Source organism: Bos javanicus, chromosome 25 (genome assembly GCF_032452875.1).
Source record: "Bos javanicus breed banteng chromosome 25, ARS-OSU_banteng_1.0, whole genome shotgun sequence".
Taxonomy (NCBI): domain Eukaryota; kingdom Metazoa; phylum Chordata; class Mammalia; order Artiodactyla; family Bovidae; genus Bos; species Bos javanicus.
The window spans coordinates 1882804-1897293 of NC_083892.1; the positions used below are offsets into that span (position 1 = coordinate 1882804).

Genomic DNA, 14490 nt, shown 5'->3' on the forward strand with positions numbered 1-14490 from the left:
CACCCATTCCAGTCCATTTTAGTTCGCTGATTCCTAGAATGTCGACGTTCACTCTTGCCATCTCTTGTTTGACCACTTCCAATTTGCCTTGATTCATGGATCTGACATTCCAGGTTCCTATGCAATATTGCTCTTTACAGCATCGGACCTTGCTTCTATCACCAGTCACATCCACAGCTGGGTATTGTTTTTGCTTTGGCTCCATCCCTTCATTTTTTCTGGAGTTATTTCTCCACTGATCTCCAGTAGCATATTGGGCACCTACTGACCTGGGGAGTTCCTCTTTCAATATCCTATCATTTTGCCTTTTCATACTGTTCATGGGGTTCTCAAGGCAAGAATACTGAAGTGGTTTGCCATTCCCTTCTCCAGTGGACCACATTCTGTCAGATCTCTCCACCATGACCCGCCCATCTTGGGTGGCCCCACGGGCATGGCTTAGTTTCATTGAGTTAGACAAGGCTGTGGTCCTAGTTTGATTAGATTGACTAGATTTCTGTGAGTATGGTTTCAGTGTGTCTGCTCTCTGATACCCTCTTGCAACACCTACCAACTTACTTGTGTTTCTCTTACGTTGGGCATGGGGTATCTCTTCACAGCTGCTCCAACAAAACGCAGCCATTGCTCCTTACCTTGGATGAGGGGTATCTCCTCACCACCGCCCTTCCTGACCTTCAACATGGGATAGCTCCTCTAGGCCCTCCTGCGCCCACGCAGCCACTGCTTCTTAGATGTGGGGTTGGTCCTCTCGGCCGCCGCCCCTGGCCTCGGGCGTGGGGTAGCTCCTCCCGGCCGCCGCCCCTGGCCTTGTTCGCGGGGTATCTCCTCTCGATGCTGTTTAATCTACCACTCATCTTTGGGCTTCCCTGATAGCTCAGTTGGTAAAGAATCTGCCTACAACGCAGGAGACCCCAGTTTGATTCCCAGGCCAGGAAGATCCCCTGGAGAAGTGATAGGCTACGCATTCCAATATTCTTGGGCTTCCCTTGTGGCTCAGCTGGTAAAGAATCCACCTGCAATGCGGGAGACCTGGGTTCTATCCCTGGGATGGGAAGATCCCCTGGAAAAGGGAAGGGCTACCCACTCCAGTGTTCTGGCCTGGAGATGCACATACATAGTTCATGGGGTTGCAGAGAGTAGGGTATGACTGAGTGACTTTCACTTTCATCTTTGAAGAAGACGGTTTTTACTGTTGGAGATGTTATTAATGCACTATTAGAGGAAGTTCTAGGCAGTTAAATGCTTGTGCATTTTCATAAGATGTATTCATTTTTTTAAAGTGCAACAAATCCTCTTCGTCTTTTGATAGTGGAAGTGCAAGTATAAAAGGTTTCTATCAAAATTTCTGAAAAGACTGCTTGTGCATTATTGATGAAACTCTTTTCATTTCTGCCTTCTGAATCTGCAGCTCATGTTGCCACTGCCTCAGGAGGCATCATCTTCTTCTTCACCTACCTCCCTTATCTCTACATCGCGTTCACATACAGCCAAAGGAGCTCCTTCCAAAAGATTGCCTTTTGCCTCCTCTCCAACGTTGCCATGGCACTGGGAGTCCGATTAATCTCCACATTTGAAGCAAGAGGTGAGCCATACCTTTCTCAAGGTAAACTGCCTTAATATCTTGCCATTTCCTGACAGGCAAAGTTGACCTTTATTTCCAAGTAAACATGACTGGTTCATTTTATTCAGTGTTCAGAGCATTTATAGTATACTTATATCGATGATAGGCACTGTAAGGAATACTTAGGAAATATGGAATAAAGCTTAGACTGTGCAGATTGCAATGTAGTTTTGGGGAAAAACTAAAGCATGCTGATGATTTAGGGAATTATATGCCTATATAATTGTATGGATCTAAAATGCATAGAGTTATGATTAGAAGTTCAAATAACCCCTCAGAACTTCACAGATGATGTTGTGCTGTTGCAGATACCATATTATATCCTCTTGGGTTCCAGATGGGTCTTCTTTCACAACAAGCTAGTCTAAGGGACCTTCATCAGATGTGTCCTAGCTCCCTTACAGCTTACATACTTTGGGGTGGAAAGCACAATGCCAAGTTTTCATTTGTCTCATGTTTCTGAAGTTTGAAGAGTTTCCACAACACCTACAGTCATTGCAGAAGATTGCAGCCAACATATCAATCTAAATGTAGGATGCTGCGCCCTGTGGGGTCTCAGTACTTACTGAGTGAAACTGTTTCACATTTCAGTGGTGCTAGGGTGATGCACTCTGAACACTCCAGCAAGTTGCTTCATTGCTCAGTGTTAGTTTTTATCACCAGAGTCCACATCCCAAGTGACACAGTTGGTTTTGCAGCAGATAGCAGGGATAGGAGTTGAAGTTGGGTCTAGTTTGCAGGTCTCTTTACTGCCCTGTATACAATATACAGCCTTGACATACTTCTTTTCCTATTTGGAACCAGCCTGTTGTTCCATGTCCAGTTCCAGCTGTTGCTTCCTGACCTGCATATAGGTTTCTCAAGAGGCAGGTCAGGTGGTCTGGTAGAAGTACTGCACAATTGCACTCCTCTTACACGCTAGTAAAGTAATCCTCAATATTCTCCAAGCCAGGCTTCAGCAATACATGAACTGTGAACTTCCACATGTTCAAGCTGGTTTTAGAAAAGGCAGAGGAACCAGAGACCAAATTGCCAACATCTGCTGGATCATCGAAAAAGCAAGAGAGTTCCAGAAAACGTCTATTTCTGCTTTATTGACTATGCCAAAGCCTTTGACTGTGTGGATCACAATAAACTGTGGAAAATTCTGAAAGAGATGGGAATACCAGACCACCTGATCTGCCTCTTGAGAAACCTATATGCAGGTCAGGAAGCAACAGTTAGAACTGGACATGGAACAACTGTATATTAATACAACATAAATCAGACCTGTGGTTGTATGGCAGAAACATTTTGGCCTCTTTTTTTTTTTTTTCAGTTCAGTTTAGTTCAGTCGCTCAGTTGTGTCTGACTCTTTGCGACCCCATGAACTGCAGCACGCCAGGCCTCCCTGTCCATCACCAACTCCCGGAATCCACCCAAACCCATATCCATGGAGTCAGTGATGCCATCCAATCATGTCATCATCTGTCATCCCCTTCTCCTCCTGCCTTCAATCTTTCCCAGCATCAGGGTCTTTTCCAATGAGTCAGTTCTTTGCATCAGGTGGCCAAAGTACTGGAGCTTCAGCTTCACCATCAGTCCTTCCAATGAATATTCAGGACTGATTTCCTTTAGGATGGACTGGTTTAATCTCCTTGCAGTCCAAGGGACTCTCAAGAGTCTTCTCCAACACCACAGTTCAAAAACATTAATTCTTCAGCTGTCAGCTTTCTTTATAGTTCAACGCTCACATCCATGCATGACTACTAGAAAAACCATCGTTTTGTATTAGTAAACTAATTTACTAGATTCGTTTTAATTTTTAAGAGGCCCAGTAAATAATGCCTTTCCCTCCTCCTTAATTTCTGAACCAATTGAGAAACAAAACAAAGATGTCATTGTATTAATGCATTACCTCTTAAAAATTTTTTTTGGATATGCAGAGTCTAGTTGAGGCAGTGGGATCTAGTTCCCTGACTGGGGATGGAACCCATGCCCCTGCCAGCAATGGGACATGGAGTCTTAACCACTGGACCACCAGGGAAATCCCTGTATATCGTATAAAATAATAATGATGATAATGTCTTTATGGTTTTTTTTTTAAGAAATGAAATTAGAATACATAAAAGGATTTTTGAAGAGATAAAGTCAGAAGTCGATGAGGATAAATACTTTCTGGAAGGAGAGTAAAGATGTTGATTAACTTTAGACTTTGCAGCAGAGTAGATCTGGTAATTCATTACTGAGCCCACCAGCAAAGGGCTAGAAACAGTGTAAAACTTTCAAACTTAATAGAAAATAGAATAATCAAAAGCTTGGTTAAGTCAAGAGGAAGTGGTGTGGGGAGAGGAATTGTGTCACATGGCCTCTTCTACTGCAAAGGAGACTGAGAAGTCAGGGAAGGACAGTCAGGATCAAAGAGATGTAGGGGCAGGGGAATTTGCCAAACTCCTTTCAGCAGCACCTCACTCTCAAACATAATTGTATGAATTGTGCGAACAAGTAACATCTTACTCCTACCCAGTCCAAACTCCAGCAGTTTGTTTTTTAATAGAACTCAGTGAGCTGATTCTCAGATTTACATGGGAGTATAAACGACCAAGAAGAGCCAAGAACTCTTGAGGAAGAACAAGAAAGAAAAACGTGCTTTCCCAGATTTTGTGATTTATCATAAAGCAATAGTAATTAAAATTATAGTTGACAAATAGTCTAACAGAAAAGAAGAGACAGACAAATGCACTATTAGGTATCAGAGACAATGCTTCAGAGCAGTAGGGTTTAATGAACAATGCTGGAGCAACTGAAGAACATTATGGAAAAAGTTGAACTTGGACTTTGAATTCACACCATACACAGAAATCATTTCTAATGACAAAAAACTATAGTTTTTTGGATATAATATAAGAGAGTATGTTCATGTTCTTAAAGTAGGAAAGATTTCTTAAACAAGACACAAAAATAGCTGTCAGGAAAAGACTGATAAATAATGACTTGAAACTGAGGAACACCATAAGGAAAATGAAAAGAGAAGCTACAGAGTAGGAGAAGATACTTGAAACACATTTAACCTGCAAAATGCTTGTTTTTAAAGCATATTTAAAGAATTCATGAAATCAATTAAAAATTGTACTTTGTAGTATAAAAAAGCAAATAGGCAAAAATAGGTGCTTCACAAAAAGAGCATATTCAAATAGCCAATAGACACAAACACGCTAGAAGGAAATAAAGTGACATGTTTAAGGTGCTGAAGAAAACTCCTGTCAACCCAGAATTCTATATCCAGGAGAAAGTCAGGGATGACTTGCAAATAAACAAAAGTGACAGAATTGATTGCTAGGAGACATTCCAAGAAATGTTGAGTTCCTTGAGCAAAAACAATATATCAGACAGGAGCTTGCTGCTGCTGCTAAGTTGCTTCAGTTGTGTCTGACCCTGTGCGACCCCATAGACGGCAGCCCACCAGGCTCCCCGTCCCTGGGATTCTCAAGGCAAGAACACTGGAGTGGGTTCCATTTCCCTCTCCAATGCATGAAAGTGAAGAGTGAAAGTGAAGTCTCTCAGTCGTCTCAGACTCCCAGCGACCCCATGGACTGCAGCCCACCAGGCTCCTCCGTCCATGGGATTCGCCAGGCAAGAGTACTGGAGTGGGGTGCCATTGCCTTGGATCTACACAAAAAAATAAAGAACACTAAAAATGGAAAATAGAATTTATTTTGTCTTTTATGGAGTTTTTTTGGCTCGAAAAGAGAAGTGACTGTCTAAAGCAAAAATGGGAGCAGTGTAATTGCTAATAACTTGTGTGACAGTAAAACATATGACAACAGTAGCAAAGGGTGGGAGGGAAGTGCTGGAAACTGGAAACTTTTTGTAAGTTCCTCACACTGCACATGAAGTATCTTCAAATAATATTGAATATAGACTCTAAAGATGATTTTACACCCTGTGTGTGTTGTTAGTCACTCAGTTATGTCCGACTCTTTGTGACCCCATGGACTGTATTTAGCCTTCCAGGCTTCTCTGTCCATGGAATTCTCTAGCAAGAATACTGGAGTGAGTAGCTATTCCCTTCTCCAAGGGAATCTTCCCAACTCAGGGATTGAACCTGGGTTTCCTGCATTGCGGGTGGATTCCTTACATCTGAGCCATCAGGGAAGTCCCTTTACACCCTGGAACAAAACTGAAAAACAAAATTTAGAGGTATAAATAATAATAGTGGAACTAAAATGGAATCATAAAAATTCCTATTAATGCAAGAAAAAGAGGAAAAAAGAAACAAAAATTTGGACCAAATAAAAAAGAGCTGGCAAAGTGGTAGATTTTAATCCAGACAGTCAATAATCACAGTAAATATGAAAACCAAGTGAAAAGAGACTGTTTAGATAAAAATGCAAAACCCAACTAGATGCTGCCTACAAACAAAGATGGCGGTGAAGTTGTAACAGGGGTGTGTATATCTGGGGTTTTGGGGTTGGATTGAGTTAGGTGGTAGCTGCACAAGGGTAGTTCCTTTGTAATTGCTTGTTAAACTCCATTTTTTGTGCTTGAAATGTATATTCCTGATAAATAAAGTGGTAATCAAATGTGTGCTGAGGTGCGGAAGGAGCCTCAACTCTTCCTTTCCTTGGGACACTGGACTTGCACTGAACAAGGATGCACCTGCCCTTCATGAACTGAGTGCACTGACTGTTTATGGCAGCTGAGGGTTGCGAGACCTGTCTGTAAGCCACAGTTAGAGGCACAGCTCTTTATTGGCACAGAGGCAGACACCAGTCAGGGAATGTCATCTCAGGAAGGGCCTCAGAGGCCTCCTGATGTTGGTCCTCACAGCGTGGCCTGTGTACCAGCAGCATCAGAGCCCTGAGAGAACTTGTCAGAAACACAGACTCCAAGACCCACCCAGACACACAATCAGAACAACATCCCCAGGTGACTAGTCAGCACCATTCTAGCCGTCCGTCTGCTCACCAGTTCTTGATTTACCTGCTCTGGTGGTGGTAGTTACTACCTCCTCAGTCCTGCTGTATGGCAGCAGGTGCAGGTATCTTGGGTGCTTTACGTGAGAGGCACAGTCAAGTTCCGTTCTGATGAGACCGTTGGCATCACAAAGGATACCTGCCCTTATTCACACCCAGGAATCGGTCCCAGGGCCTTTCTCAGCACCTTCCTTTCTTCATGGAGCATATGTGTACCAAGCACCTGCTGCATGTGAGGCCCTGGGCCAGAGACTGGAGAAACTGAGGTAATCTGACAGTCCCTGGCCCCAAGCTGGGGTGGCAGTAGGTGAGCAGATTTCCAGTGCAGAGTAGAGCCTGCAGTGCTCACAGCTTGCACAGGGGACCCAGATGCACATGGGTTAGGCAGGTAATCCCAGAGGGAGAGGGTGTGTGCTTGCTGGGGAAGGAGATACCTGTGCTGACCTACATAGTAAGAATTAACCCAAGTGGAGCAGGTCAGGAGGAGTAGGAAGGGACCATTCTGGCAATAAGAAAAATGTTGTATTGGGAATTCTCTGGTGGCCTAGTGGATAGGACTCCACACTTTCTCTGCTGAGCCCTAGTTCAATCCCTAGTTAGGCGACTAAGATCCTGCAAGCTGTGTGGTGTGGCCAAAAGGAAAAAAAAAAAAAAAGAGTTTTATCTCAGAAGAGAAACTAACAGTTAGCTTTTCCTTTCCTGTGCCTTGTTTTTGTTTCTTAATACTCCGGAGACGAATAGTCCAGTCTTCTCATTGGCCTGGTCTCCACTGTTTGATTGGAAAACTCCGGTAACTTTTCTCTGTCTCTGCTGTGGTGACTGTTCTCCCTTTTGACAGGCACAGGCGTCCAGTGGAGGAACATGGGCCATATAGGAGGAGAGTTTAACTTCACTCAGGTGCTGCTGATGCTGCTGCTGGACTCTGTCTTATATGGCTTGGTGGCCTGGTATGTGGAGGCCATCTTCCCAGGAGAGTATGGTATACCCAAGCCCTGGTACTTCTTTCTCACGGTGAGTACTGATGCTGCTGTTTTATAGGTTGACACCAGGATTTTTATAGCTTGTCATCAATGTTCCTATCCCTCTTGGTGATATTGGTTTCACCTTCAAACTCCAAGAAATCTAAGTTGGGGTTCTCCAATCTGGATTCACCCCAAACCTGTCAACTTATGGTTGCCAAAGGAGCATGATTAATGAGTCTCAGTCTCTCTGACTCTTGCCCCACTGCTGATTCCCTGTGCAGACGCCCCTTAAGAGTGTGGCGGCTGTCTCATGGGCCCCCTTGAGTGGCAGGCCCTACATTCCCCCACAGAATACCACCCCAACGAGCTAGAGCCCTCAGGACTCCTTGGCCTCTTTTCTCTGGGACTGGTGGCAAGGCCCTGGCGCTCTTTGAGACCTCTGTGACCCGAGGGCACAGCTTTTGTTGATGACCCCATGAAGTTCTCAGAATCTCTTCTCTTCTACAATGACTGCATTTTTCTTACAAAGTTGAACGCTTTATGCCTGATTCGGTCCTCTTGCAGATTCAGTCTGATCCCATCTGAATTGCACAGGTCCTCACTTCAGGCCTTGGCAAAGGCCACTGTGCTTGCCCTTCTTGGTCTGTGGAGAAGTGCGTGGATTGTTAGCACCAGCGTTTCTCCAGACCTTTGCCCACAGGGAGGCTGCTGGCTGTCCCAACAGCTTCCCCTGTGCGCCAGGAGTGTGCACGTGAGGCATCTTCTGTAGCTCCATCCCCCGGACCATGGGTTGTAGGTTGAAATGCAGTTTATTAGTAGTGAGTCTGTGAGCAAATTCTTGACTCCCTCAGGCATCATCAAATGTTCGATACCAGGAAATCTGGCAGGTGAGGCTGAGGATGGGGGTGGGAGGAGGGAAGTGTGAGAATTTAATTTACCAAAATATTTTTCTTCCAGAAGAAGAAGCTAGTTCACCTAAACATATTAATGAGTTTACTTCCTCTCTAGCCCTCCTACTGGTGGAGAGAACCTACATCCCTTAGGAATCCTGTGGAAGACTTAGAGGATCCTCAGCAAGCTCTGGGAAACAAGTTCATTCAGGATGAGCCTACCAATTTGATAAAAGGAATTGAAATCCAGCATCTATACAAGGTATCAGCTCTCAGATCTTCTGAGAACTTGAGAAATAGTGTATAGAGGTTTCTGTTTCATTCTGACAGTTACAAGATATATTTTGTGATAGATTTCTTTTTTTTTTTTTTTTTACATCTCAAACAAGCAGAACTTTATTAAACAGGCAGTGAGGGCAGGCTGATCCCAAAGGAGTGGCCTTGTGATAGATTTTTAATTCCCTCTGTCACATTATCCCCCAAATTAGAAGTATTATGTAAAATGTCCTGTTTCCTGTCATAAAGTTAAATGACTGGATGGAGGATCTAGATGATCTCTCTTGAAACAGTCTCACAAATGCGAGGCACCTCTTGTTGGGGACGCCCTAGAGCTCAGTCATTTGATGGTCAGCTTTGATCTACCAGTGTTCTTATGCAACCAAATCAAGTGGTAAACCAGATGTCACTGCTGGCTTCCAAATGTGGAAGTGTTCATCCTCTCTCCAGCGTCTGCTGAGTCCTGTGTTGACCAAGGGCTCCCCTGACAGGATGCCTGGGGGTAAGCTCTATACCTTCTGTGTCCTCCAGAGGAGTCTTCCATTCCTCAGACATGATGGGCCTGCAGAGAGATGGTGCCTTCCATGTGGCTGATACACGGTCAGAGTCAAGGCACTAGCTCAGCACTTTGTGTCACCTTCCTGACCTATGAGATCAAGTGGATCACGTCCTAGTCCAGGGGATCCATGGCATGGGGGATCATCCCAGCTCCTCCACACCCTGTGGGAGAAGCTGGAAATACTCCATCTTCACTGGATTTACTGTGGCTTCAGTACGCAGGGATTTCTCTTTTTCTTTTCTCATAACAGGCAGCCTGCAGGCACATGGTTCTGCCATGATGTTGGCTGCTCAGTAAAGCCGTCCCAGAGCCCTTTGCTCTTTCTACTCACTGACTTTCGTTTATTTTCCCTGGACCAGTGGAAGCATGTAGCTCCCTGCTGTGTGCTTGTCATTCCCTGGTTGCAAGACGGCTGCTGTAGCTCATCTACAGGGAAAGATAAGAGCAAGGGGCTTTCTTTTGGGAAAAAATTTTTCCTTCCTCCCTCCCTCCCTTCTTTTCTGCCCTTCAGTAGATCACCCCTTCTTCTTCTTGCCTAGAATTCTGCCAAGTGTCCACCTCGACTTCAGAAAGGAGAGTGAAAAGTCAGGGAAGAGGCCTGTCACACTTGATTCATAATAATCACACCAAATGGTGTTGGGGGCAAGGAAGTGTGCCAGCTTCCTTTCCTCAGCACCCTGCTCCCAAACACAGTAGATAAATTGTGGGGAGGAGTGACACCCAAGTCTCACCCAAATATAGTGTCAGCACTCCAGACCCCACATCCAGCCCTGATGCAGTTTGACAGGGCAGAAATTGTCTAAGGCATAGACTGAAATGTGATGTTATCTTTGCAAATGGCATTGTGGGTGATTTCATTTTATTCTTTATGCTCTTATAAATGGATTACTTGTATAATAAGAAAAAAATAAATGGTGTTTAAAATACTGAAAACATCTGATCTAGAAAACAGGCCAGTCTGTCTGGGGTTCTCTCCCTAGGACAACACCACCCACAGAAGAGGCAGGGTGCCTTTTATCAGGGGTTTGGCCAGGCAATGAGGAGCAAGGTAGGTTCGAGATGCAGGGAGATGATCTCATTCCAGCTCCGGGCCCTTCGTCCTTGAACTCTGGCCTCCGTGGTCCTGCTGCTTTCCCACCGGGTTCCCGAGGCCAGGGAAAGCCCCCTAGTCTTGCTGGTCCTCAGTAGCTCCAGGCAGCTAAACTGTGAAGGAAGGGGCTCCCTTTGTGGATTTCCACTTGGTGTCCCACTGTTGAACGTTCAGGGGAAGTTGGTGTGGGTGCTCGGCCTGTCATGGGCTCTTCAGAAACGCCACAGCGTGTGTGTGTTACGCTATCAGTCACACTTGGCTCTTCAACAGGTGTTCTACAAGGGAAGGGATGAGCATGTGGCAGTCAAAGACCTGACGGTGAACCTATACCAGGGCCAGATCACGGTTCTGCTAGGCCACAACGGAGCGGGCAAGACCACCACCTGCAACATCCTCACAGGTGCGTGTGGACCAGCTCGCCCAAGGACGCACTGGAGAGACCCTTGGTCCAGATCAAGATTGTCTGGCTCCATTTCCCGTCATCAGATTTCCCTGACATTTTTGTTTGTTGTTTGTTTTTCACCATTTAGTGATTCACATTACCCTGTGTCAGGAGGAGGGAATATCTGACTTTTTCAGTCAGTCTGAGGTACTTAGTTTCAAACACTTCCAGGAAACTGTGAACACTGCTGGGCATGTTTCCTTCCAAGCAGAACCTTCCAGTACAGTGAGGCACCACTGATCCCTCAACCAAACATTTCATCCAAACAAATCATACTTTTGATTGCTAGGGGTACTTTTAGAGTGATACTTGGTGAATTATGCTGAAAGTTGTCTGTTTCAGAATAATTTTTATGCCTAAATAGTTCTTCCCATCAACTAAAATAATATCTGTGATATTTGAAAACTCATTCATTCAAGAAAAATGTATTTATTTAAGGGTTAACCCATGTAAGGCTCTGTATAAAACCAGCAAGATACATTTCCAAATCTCAAGGAGCTCTGAAAGCTGACCAGTTCCTCCACTGGTTTTGGATACAGAACACCAGATGTCTGGAGAGCTGTGAGCTCCTCAGAGTCCAGCTGCCACAACCCTCCTCACAGACTGCTGACATACCTTCCACTGAAAACATTGAAGAGCAGCAATATTGTGAAGCTTGGTCTGAGGTGCCTTTGGTATTGGGACACACACACATATATATTCTTTTTTCAGATTCTTTTCCATAATAGTTCATTACAGGATATTAATGAATATAGTTCCCTGTGCTAAAATATAGTTTATCTATCTATAGTAATGTATATATGTTAATCCCAAACTTCTAATTTATCCCCCGCTCTCCACTTGGGTATCCATAAGTTTGTTTTCTATGTCTGTGAGTCTGTTTCTGTTCTGTAAATAAGTTTGTTTGTATCCATTTTTTTTGGATTCCATATATAAGTGATATCATGACATTTGTCTTGCACTGTCTGCCTTACTCCACTTAGTATGGTATCTTTAGGTCCATCCATGTTGCTATGAACGGTATTATTTCATTCTTTTTTCATGTCTGAGTAAAGCCTTCTTTATCCATTCTTTTGTTGACGGACATTTATGTTGCTTCCATGTCTTGACTATTGTGAACAGTGCTGTTTTGAACATGGGGTACATGTATCTTTTTGAATTATAGTTTTTGTCTTTTCCAGGTATACGCTCAGGAATGAGATTGTTGGGTCATACAGTAATCCTGTTTTTAGTTTTTAGGAGCCTCCAGATTGTTTCTCATAGTGGCTCCTCTAATTTACATTCTCACCAACAGTGTAGAAGGATTCCCTTTTCTCCGTACCCTCACTAGCATTTACTAATTTGTAAATTTTTTGAAGTTAAGATGGCCATTTTGACTTGTGTAAGGTAATACTTTGTTGTGGTTTTGCTTTGTATTTCTCTAATAATTAGCGATATTGAGCATCTTCTCATATGCCTGTTGGCCATCTATACGTCTTCTTTGGAGAAATGTTTATTTAGATTTTCTGCCCATTTCTTGACTGAATTGTTTTTTTATATTAATCAGTATAAGTTATCTATATATTTTGGAAATATAAATCTCTCATCGATACATCATTTGCAAATATTTTCTTCCATTCTGTAGGTTTTTTTGTTTTGTTTATGGTTTTCTTTGCTGTGCAAAAGCTTTTGGATCCCATTTGTCTATTTTTGTCTATGCTTTTCTTGCCTGAGAAGACAGATCCAAAAAAGTATTGTTATGATTTATGTTAAAGAATTTTCTATTTTCTTTTAGGAGTTTGAGAGTAGCCAGTCTTACATTTAGTTCTATTTTGAGTTTATTTTTCTATATGGTGTGAGAAAATGTTCCAGTTTTATTCTTTTACATGTAAATGTCCCATGGAAAAGAGACTGTCTTTTCTGCATTGTATATTCTTGCCTCCCTCATAGATTAATTGACCATAAGTGCATGGATTTGTTTCTGGCTTTCTATCCTGTTCCATTGATGTATGTGTCTGTTTTCATGCCAGTATCATACTGTTTTGATTATTGTAGTTTTGTAGTATAGTGTGAAGTCAGGAAGCATGATTCCTCCTATTCTATTCTTCTTTATCAAGATTGTTTTGGAGATCCAGGTTCTTTTGTGTTTTCATACAAATTAAAATCATCTTTTTGTTCCAGTTCTGTGGAAAAAAAAATGCCATTGGTAATTTGATACACATTGTGTTGAATCTGTGGGTAGCCTTGGTAGTTTGATCATTTTAACAATAATAATTCTTCCAATCCAAGAGCACAGTAAATCTTTACGTCTGCTGGTGTTGTCTTCAATCTCTTTCATCAGTATCTTACAGTTTTCCAGATTCAGATTTTTTTTATTATCTCCTTCAGTTCAGTTCAGTCACTCAGTCGTGTCTGACTCTTTGTGACCCCATGAATTGCAGCACCCCAGGCCTCCCTGTCCATCACCAACTCCCGGAGTTCACTCAAACTCATGTCCATCAAGTCAGTGATGCCATCCAGCCATCTCATCCTCTGTCGTCCCCTTCTCCTCCTGCCCCCAATCCCTCCCAGCATCAGGGTCTTTTCCAATGAGTCAACTCTTCGCATGAGGTGGCCAAAGTACTGGAGTTTCAGCTTTAGCATCATTCCTTCCAAAGAACACCCAGGACTGATCTCCTCTACAGTGGACTGGCTGGATCTCCTTGCAGTCCAAGGGACTCTCAAGAGTCTTCTCCAACACCACAGTTCAGAAGCATCAATTCTTCGGTGCTCAGCTTTCTTCACAGTCCAGCTCTCACATCCATACATGTCTACTGGAAAAACAGTAGCCTTGACTAGACGGACCTTTGTTGGCAAAGTAATGTCTCTGCTTTTGAATATGCTATCTGGGTTGGTCATAACTTTCCTTCCAAGGAGTAAGCATCTTTTAATTTCATGGTTGTAGTCACCATCTGCAGTGATTTTGGAGCCCAAAAAAATAAAGTCTGACACTTGTTTCCCCATCTATTTCCCATGAAGTGATGGGACCAGATGCCATGATCTTAATTTTCTGAATGTTGAGGTTTAAGCCAACTTTTTCACTCTCCTCTTTTACTTTCATCAGGAGGCTTTTTAGTTCTTCTTCACTTTCTGCTATAAGGGTGGTGTCATCTGCATATCTGAGGTTATAGATATTTCTCCCGGCAATCTTGATTCCACTTGTGCTTCTTGCAGCCCAGTGTTTCTCATGATGTACTCTGCATATAAGTTAAATAAGCAGGGTGACAATATACAGCCTGTTGTTCCATGTCCAGTTCTAACTGTTGCTTCCTGACCTACATACAGGTTTCTCAAGAGGCAGGTCAGGTGGTCTGGTATTCCCATTTCTTTCAGAATTTTCCATAGTTTATTGTGATGCACACAGTCAAAGGCTTTGGCATAGTCAATAAAGCAGAAATAGATGTTTTTCGGGAACTCTCTTGCTTTTTTGATGATCCAGCAGATGTTGGCAATTTGATCTCTGGTTCCTCTGCCTTTTCTAAAACCAGCTTGAACATCAGGAATTTCACGGTTCACGTATTGCTGAAGCCTGGCTTGGAGAATTTTGAGCATTACTTTACTAGCGTGTGAGATGAGTGCAATTGTGCGGTAGTTTGAGCACTCTTTGGCATTGCCTTTCTTTGGGATTGGAATGAAAACTGACCTTTTCCCGTCCTGTGGCCACTGCTGAGTTTTCC

At 43.3% G+C, this 14490-nt stretch overlaps 1 protein-coding gene across 5 annotated transcripts in view; it reads left to right on the forward strand.

The window, feature by feature from the left end:
- LOC133238115 (ATP-binding cassette sub-family A member 17-like) overlaps nt 1–14490 on the forward strand; it is a 106123-nt gene that overhangs the window by 35812 nt on the left and 55821 nt on the right. For all 5 annotated transcript variants that reach the window (XM_061400838.1, XM_061400837.1, XM_061400840.1 and 2 more), the window contains exons 9-12: nt 1409–1582; nt 7415–7587; nt 8547–8690; nt 10624–10753. In XM_061400838.1, the coding sequence (XP_061256822.1) occupies nt 1409–1582; nt 7415–7587; nt 8547–8690; nt 10624–10753 (621 nt within the window). The remainder of the gene's footprint in view (nt 1–1408; nt 1583–7414; nt 7588–8546; nt 8691–10623; nt 10754–14490) is intronic.